At 37.3% G+C, this 8,403-nt stretch overlaps 2 protein-coding genes across 4 annotated transcripts in view; one reads left to right on the top strand and one right to left on the bottom strand.

Annotated features, from left to right (window-relative positions):
• Positions 1 to 248: 248 nt before the first annotated feature.
• Positions 249 to 2,429, bottom strand: LOC145989819 (UDP-N-acetylhexosamine pyrophosphorylase-like). Its single transcript, XM_083125186.1, has one exon. It carries the CDS (start codon positions 2,294 to 2,296, stop codon positions 752 to 754), a length of 1,545 nt encoding a protein of 514 aa, XP_082981312.1. The 5' UTR covers positions 2,297 to 2,429; the 3' UTR covers positions 249 to 751.
• Positions 2,430 to 2,709: 280 nt separating this feature from the next.
• LOC145989820 (uncharacterized) overlaps positions 2,710 to 8,403 on the top strand; it is a 102,889-nt gene continuing 97,195 nt past the window's right edge. The window contains exon 1 of one of the 3 annotated variants that reach the window (XM_083125187.1): positions 2,710 to 2,829. The gene's annotated coding sequence lies outside the window, so the exon portion shown is untranslated. Of the gene's footprint in view, positions 2,830 to 2,849; positions 2,865 to 7,637; positions 7,672 to 8,403 lie in introns of those variants that run through there. The other 2 variants (XM_083125188.1, XM_083125189.1) reach the window with 2 other exon arrangements.

Genomic DNA, 8,403 nt, shown 5'->3' with positions numbered 1-8,403 from the left:
ATTGTGCAAAATGTAATTTCAAATTACAATAAATAAATATCACTAAAAGTCTAGATTAGTTTTGGGCAAGTATTCATATACCTACACAAAACACATTAAATTAAGATTTTACCTTCTGCTACTTTACGTTATTATTTTGTAAAAAACTCAAACCACTTTTAACGTAGTTGTTAATGCATTTTTCACAGTTTTGAAATGCCACCACATGGACAACATGAACAAAATGTATGTATGTCACTATTACTTGATTTTTGTTACATGCATGCACACAATGAAGTTTTAGTGCAGATCTAAAGTTATCTACCAAAAACAGTTCAATTGCTATATGCTTACTTCCCAAAATTGAATTAGGAAACACATTAAAACAGGATTATCATATTAAAAACTGGAATGTAACAGTAATACCCACGTACACATACACACATGCATGGCTCTCACATAAAAATTAAGATGAAAGCTTATCATACAATCATTGTTGTGTTCTAGTTTGCACTATACGTTAAACTGCTTAACATCTGGAAATTTCCTGAGTCAATGTGACACTATTTTACTAATGACAACTTAATTTGCAATTTGTACTTGTGTACAAGTAATATAAAGGCACATGCAATTCAACTACAATTTCTTTATACCAAGAAGGGTACAAATAAATTTAAGCTTGTGTGTAATGAAAGCTATAAAATATGAATATTTATCTGCTGCACATTTTAATTTTAGAACATAATCTGAACATGGTCCCACATCATACAATTTACTGCAACACTTTCGTGCCACTTAATGTATCTCCGGCAGATGATGTTAAATTTTCTTCAGATGATTGCAAATGAAGTGGTGATTGAAATTTCTTACCGCACACAAGTACTTGTAAACCCTCACCTGCATAAGACACCAATGGAGATATCTCGCATATCACTGGGCATTCCCACTTCAGGTAGGACTTCTGACTTGGAATAAGAGGAACAGGTGCTCCTTCCTCATCGATGAATTTTCCACCAGCCGCTAAGATGTGCCTTTGATGCAAAGAATACAAAGCATGTCTTGAAGTAGTTGGAGTATCTTTCTCTGCTCCATCTGTATTCTTCAAAGGACTAAACTCATCTTCTCTAAGAACTTCCCACACAACAAAATTTGTAGAGAACTGAAAAACATCGAAGACAAACTTTTCAAGTTTTATTCCATTTGGTTTCGCTGGGCTACAGAGCTCTCCATTAGTCTGCATATATGGAATTTTCTTCTTAGCTATGTGCAATTTTAGAAATGGTTCATATTCATTTGCAATATTTTTTAGAAATTCTGTGGTAAACACGTGATTACAAATGTTTCCAGCATTGAAAGTCAATCGTCCATCAGGATTTCTTTTCTGGGCTGTTTTTAAGGTTATCTCACTGTACTCGACAACCTGATACTGCCCATCTACTTTGCACACAACTCCTACAGCTTCTGTTGGGAAAGCTTTCTCTACTACTTTGGTCCCACAATCTGCTCCTGCGCTAGCACAGTAACCAATAAAAACTGGATCTCCTAATTTGACAAGAATGTTATCAACACAGTAAACATGAACATACTTAATTCCTCTTTTCTCAAGATCTTCAAGAATATGCTCAGATCTTAGTGCTCTATATAAACCACCATTGCCATCAGGGGCTTTGGCCACTTTGTTTTTTGCTTCCAAAATGATTTTTCCATCAAATGTAAAGCAAGGGAGTACATCTTGTTCAAAAATAACCACATTTTCCTTTTCTAACCCAAAGTAATTGTGCTTGGCAAAGAAATCTAAGGTTGGGTCCTTAGTATGTTCACTTGTCATTATGTACCATGGAATGTTTCCAGTCTTGCCCATGCGTTGGAATGCTAATCTTTCCAATTTTCTAATCCTCTCTGCTTGAATTTGATATAGTGTCTTGTGTGAGGGAAGACCAACATCAAACATGCCTTTTGGGTAAGAAACTCCCAAACGTGTACCTTGTCCCCCTGCAAGTAATAGTACAGCCACCTTACCATTGGAGATCTGTTGCATGCCTTCATCCTCATAGCACTTAATTTTGTCTGATGATGTTCTAACCACTGAACCATAGAGTTCTGATGGAATCGGTTGCAAACGATCGTCTGATTTCTCCTGATCTTCATTTGAGGAATCGATGCTTCTTTTAAAGAAAGAAAGAGCCTCTGGTATATCTATTTGCTTTAGGTCATTGTACAGCTCCAGCCTTTCTTGTTCAGTCAAATCGTCCCAAAACTGCAATAAATGCTGCTGTTCATATCGTTCCAACACTACTTTTAACGCGTCCAAGTCCATCTTGAGCGTCTACGATTATCCTTTAGTTGTACACGTCGCAAATTATTTACAATCATAACTCCCAACGTGGTAACAATTACCAAAAGAACAATTTTGTCTGCATCGAATCGCCCAATAGCCGGCTCAGTTCTGCGGTTATCACTAATGTCACTATAATTCGGCAACGCCTTCATTTACGACATTTCGGAATCATATATTGCATTTTATACGCCAGTAAAGCACTCATTGTGCGTGAATTTTAATCTTGTCTGGTTTGCAGACTAACAGTAAGTGCTGTTGACATGGCTATGAAATTAATGGAACATGCTACAGCTGAGTTCTCGATCAAACTTGAGCACCTAGTTGCTCTGAAAGGAAAATAAAAAACATATTGGAACACTGTCTTTGAAATCATTCGAAATCCGAACAGCGGCAGTTAAAACACAGTTTTTCTCCCAGTCCCACTTGCTCGAAAAGTGAAACCGCTAACAGTGTGTTTACGAACTTGTAATGAAATTGTTTTCCATTACTTTGGATTAGAAACGTTTCGTAAGGTGGGTATCCAGTGTATTTTGCAACGTTTCGTAAGGTGGGGTATCCAGTGTATTTTGCTTCGTTGCTGCGTGCAGCGTGTATATCTAGATTGAATACGGTGATTCTCACGAGTTCTAAAGTGCTAAATTGTGTTTTCTAAAGTTGTTTACTTAAAGAATCACAAGGATGGAAGTTGTACTTTGTTGAAAGATGTACATTTTTAGATACGGTAAAGAAAGTTCACTGTCCTCGCATAGGGTAAAACTTTAGTATCCGCCAAAAGTCTGAAATTCCTTTATTTTCTTACTTTTCACATTGGTACTTACGTATTCTGCATTGCTAAGGATTCTTGAAGGTTGGGTTTCGTTTTTTTTCACGATTATAACTACAATTTTCCACTTATCGTGTAATTATTGTTCTTTCATTTTCCGGTTACGTTACACACGATATGGCGGGCAAATCTTGGCTGGGTGTACAGGATTTCCAACCTTCTTCACCGAAAAATACCTACTTTCGTGTTACTGATTTTGTATTTTTTTTTTCCGGGTTCAAAAACCCCATGAACCATGCACGGATAGCCCCACAGGGTAACACTTTACTATACCAGAGACGGATTTCTTCAAATTTACAGGACAAAGTACTTACGCAAATCATTTTCTGTAGCGTTGTTGATGTTCGGGAATGTAGTTTTGATCCATTTTAATGCGAATGCATGTGGTTTTCTACGAAAATCTCTTTCCGACGCACTATTGCTGCTGCTGCGGTAAGACTGCAGAATATGGGCTGCTTATGAGAAACGCGGTTCATAATTTTTTGCTAACGTTTTGTAGTTAGTAATCGGGAAAAGTAAGTTTTAACATGCGGAACAATTTTTTTCTTTAAAAAAAAAAACAGAAAAACATGTCCAGGTTGGGCGATATTGAAATCGTAGCAACCAAGGAAAAGGCGTATTACTGCACAAATCTAGTGGAAGCAAAAAATGCCTATGTTGTTAGGTAGCTAGGTTTAGTTCTCTTAGCCTAAATAATAATTAGTCATTTATTTATGCTAATGAAACCTAACCTAACAGGCCTAACCTAACCTTGTAGGCATTCCTCGAAGAAATAATGAAAGAAACTGTGCATAAACAATAAGGACACGATCGAATGGAAAAATGCATTGCTTCTAGTAGCAGGAAAAAAAGATCATTGTATTTATGCTATTGGAACCCAACCTAACAGGCCTAACCTAACCTTGTAAGCATTCCTTGTCTGAAATAATGAAAGAAACTGTGCGTCTGTGGGTGGAATCCGGAGCAACAAATCAACTCAAATGCTGCAAAACGAAGGATCTCACTTATCGCACAGCACTTGAGCACGTTAACAATATGGACGTGAACAAATGGAGAAATGCATTGCTTTTAGTAGCAAGAAAAACATTTTTTACGCGTAATAATATAATAGTAATCGTAAAAGGAACACCGGAAAATAGAAGTAGAAGGTACGTACTTTCAGGGGATATAAATTTTGTTCGTCTATTTAGAGGGAAAAAGCAGCCCATGTTCTGCAGTGAGACCGCTGCCGCCATTTGCTTTCTGCACAAGAGCACAATACACTCTTGTATTGTCCGTATATGTTAAATTGAACGAAAGGAGTGCTAATGGAACCTAACCTAACCTAGTAGGCATGCCTTGTCCCCGTGATGGTTCGTGGGGCTATCGTGATGTTTTGGGCTACCCGTGGATGGTTTGTGGGAAATAAGGAACAACAGTAAGTACTCGTCAATGTAAGAAATATACATTATTTTCGTTAGAAATTCATTATTTCACCTAAAGAAATGTTCCGCAATGTAGAATAGTACGTTAGCAATGTAAAAAATTGTGAAATAAATCATTGATAGGTGTCTCCGGTATAGTAAAGTAGTACCCCCTACAAACCATATATAAATAGCTGCACGAACCACGCACAGATAGCCCCACGAACATTCATAAATAGCCCCACGAACCATGCAAGGCAAGGTTAGGTTAGACAAACATAGTTGAAATTGTCATGTTCTTGCAAAAAAACGGCATGGTTGGAAACACAGTAAAATCAAATTAGAACCACACCAGTAAACACGAGGCGGAAACATGCCAATAAACACAAGGAAGAAATTCACCTTAAAAATGAAAATGGAACCACACCAGTAAACACGAAAGAGAAAGATGCCACTAAACACAAGTTGGACGACGCCAGTAAACACAATTGGGAACGACTAAACACAAGAATAAACCACTCCAATAAAAACTTTCAATTAAAAAATCGCCCCCGAACCAATCCAAATCAAAATCAGTAAATCTAAATTTCTATGAGTACCCGAATTTAAAACTAAAAAATTTACATTACAACCACAAATTACCTACTCCAAAATAAAAAGAAATCAAACTTACGTTACTAATCACAATTAGCTGGAACATAAACTTTCGCACATTCTGCCAAAAAATCCAAAAAAAAATTCTTCTCATTCTTCATTCGACGATACATGAATTCCACTAAATAAGACTCAAAAAGTTCTTTGCTTCTATTAGCAGAGGGCAAAAACCTTTTCACTTCACTCCACAAACCCTCAATAGCATTCGTATGACAACCAGTCTCCTTATCTTTGAAAGTAATAGAATGATTCACAATCAAATGACGAAAACCTCTTTCAGACAAGCAATCATAGGCTTTCCAACAATCTCAATAAATAATGGTACCAGGCAAAATCATCTTCTCAATCACACCCAACAAAGTATTCGCAGAAGGATCTTCAACACACACCAAAAGACACTTCTTACCCTTCCTTTCCACCCCACCAAACACCCACAGTACGCCCTCTACTGTACTTTCTCTTCCCAAACTTACTTTCATCAATTTCTACAATTTTATCCTCTGATGAAAATAAAATCTCGGCGCATACTTCCCGACAAAAAATATACCAATCACAAACAGTCCTAGATGACAAGTTAAAGGTAAAGGTAAAGTGTTCCCCTGTGCATAGCACCACGCCATGAAGGCGTATAGGGGATGTGGGGGTAACGCCCCACACTTTCTTGATCCGGTCGTGAGTGGGGGTGATGTGATCAGTATCACGCCCCCTGACCGCCTTTACCCCCCAGGGTTTCCCCCAGGTACCCATGTTATTCTACGCTGGGTGGGCTCCGGGGCCGCTTCCACTGTTAGAAAAGTTCCCGGCCGGGGATCGAACCCGGGACCTTGAGCATGGTAGTCAGACACGTTACAAGTTAAGTTCTCTAATAGCAACGGAATTACCAAACCTCCAACACCAAAAATACGTAATGTACAAAATCGTACTCAAAGAAAGCATAGACCCCTCAAACCAACTTCCCTTCCTAACAGAACGACTAACACCATGCCTCTTCCCATACACACGTCACTGACACTTCCAAACAACACCATCAGAATTTGAATGTTTCACTTCATTCATTAACTCTCCACACACAGGACACTTGTAATTCGAAGATAATATACCCCTTTCATGCAGCCATTTCAACAAAACCAACGAACCTTTATCACACAAACGCACCAAATCAATAAAACAATTAACTTCACCAGATTCAACGTCCGCGGACGTAGAAGCCAATGACGCCAAGGCCATACCAACATGACTACACCAGTAAAATACGCTCAACCGGCAACTGATAACAAACTACTACACACCAAGCACTAGCTAATTGAACATCACCAGAGCCACCTACCATCAACTTACTAAAATAAACATACACTCGCTGACTTTCCACATACAAACCACAACTTCCAGTGGGGTCATTCCATGTCAAATCAACCAATTTTTTAAAAAATGGTTGCATGACCATTTAAAAAAAAAAAAATCATTTTTAGTACATAGGTTTGTACATGTTTCTAGATATCAAAACCAATGTTCAAAAAAATTTATTTTCTTTAGTTCTCCTGGGGCAGCCATTTTTCCAACATGGCGCATGGCTTTTTTTTGCTCATGTAGCAGTATACAGACACCTTAATAGATCTCAAAAACCATTAAAGCTAGAGACCTGAAACAAAATTCATTTTGTAGCTATTGAAGTATATTTCCTATGATATTCAGGTATGTTTTGCTTGAAATTGCATCGTAAGTACGAAAATTATGGTGGAAAATGGGGTAATAATAGTTAAAAAATTGCATTTTTAAGCCCAATTTTTTTAATGAAGGGTTTAGTCTAAGGCTTGATTTTTTTTTCATGTGTAGACCTACCTGCAGGGTGTCTGTAAATAAAATATAATTGCTTAGAAATGCACCCCTTTTTTACAGCATGGGCTCAAACATGGCCATTCATTGAATTTTGACAGTTTTCGGGGTTAAATATCTCAGATGGGTCCCCTTTAAAAATTCTGAAATGTGGCACAGAGGAAGCCCTTCATGAACCTATCTCACAGTAAAAATCTCAACTTTTAGATTCAACTCGTTTTGGTCAATATGAGATAACATATGTCACCTAATTTCTGACGTTGCAAACTAAGGTTAAACTACATCCCATACTTAGAATAATGAAGTCTTTTCTTTTTCTTTTTTAAATTTTGGTTAAATAAAGGCTCAGAAAATATAGTAACATAAGGTTTTAATACTTGACTTACCAGAAATTGAAATTACAAGGTATGACAATTGAAAATCTGCGAAATTTCATTGCAAAAGGTTTGATTTATTAGGTACCCACGGGAGTAAAGTTTAACCGTATTTGTTTCACGTAGTGGGAGGACATAGAGGCAACAGCTTTCGTGCATCGGAGAGACATTAATCTTCAAAAGTACATGATTTACCAGGGATATAAATTAAGCGATGAGGAAAAAACACTTCCAAGACCTTTCAAAAGTGTACGGAAAGTCAGTTCGGTAAGTAATTTCTCCTGTAAAATTGAAGAAATACGTTTTGCGGATACTAAAATTTTACCGATGATGTTCGATTCTAATTATGAACCACTGCAACAATTTACTGAATAGATAATATGTTCGACCATTATTATTCTGTACATATAAATAAGATTTCTTACAGTTATGAAATTGAATACTGTATGCTTTCAATCTTATTTTCTGTGAAGGGGATAAAAACATCCCTGGCATTGATAAAAATAATTCTCCTTTGCTGAGGATAAAGTTTTCTGTGGGTGTGTGTGGAATCCCTGCCCCTCCTCCGTTAATTCGCACACTGTTCTTATTCTTCGACGTGCTCGTGTACAACAATTTACGTAACATTACGCTTAAACATAGTCCAAAACAGTCTAAATTAATCATAATTCACCTGAAATGTTACATATTTTTGTTCCTGTGCCATACTTTCTTCTCTCATTCTCTCCACCTGCTGAGGAAGAGGCATGAATTTCAGGTGGCAACTCATTCCAAAGGCCTGCTGAGGTAACAATAAAAGAATTTGTGGAATGAGTTTACAATACTGGACAACTCTCCAATTTCTATGAGATTTTGCCTACTCACTAATTGTGAACTCCTAATCACGAATCTGCATGTAATAATAATTGGCGGTCAGGTATGGAAATCGAGAAAAAAATGAAATAAACTATGTTTTCTTAACATAACGTAACCCTACCATAAGGACAATAGCTCCACGGA

Source organism: Lepisma saccharinum, chromosome 7, assembly GCF_977018435.1.
Source record: "Lepisma saccharinum chromosome 7, izLepSacc3.1, whole genome shotgun sequence".
Classification (NCBI taxonomy): Eukaryota; Metazoa; Arthropoda; class Insecta; order Zygentoma; family Lepismatidae; genus Lepisma; species Lepisma saccharinum.
Note: the sequence above shows the minus strand (reverse complement) of the source record. Positions and strands in the feature narration are given on the sequence as shown.

What these genes read in the sequence shown, in the direction of transcription:
- LOC145989819 (XM_083125186.1), bottom strand. Translation starts at nt 2,296, where the DNA reads ATGGACTTGGACGCGTTAAAAGTAGTGTTGGAACGATATGAACAGCAG.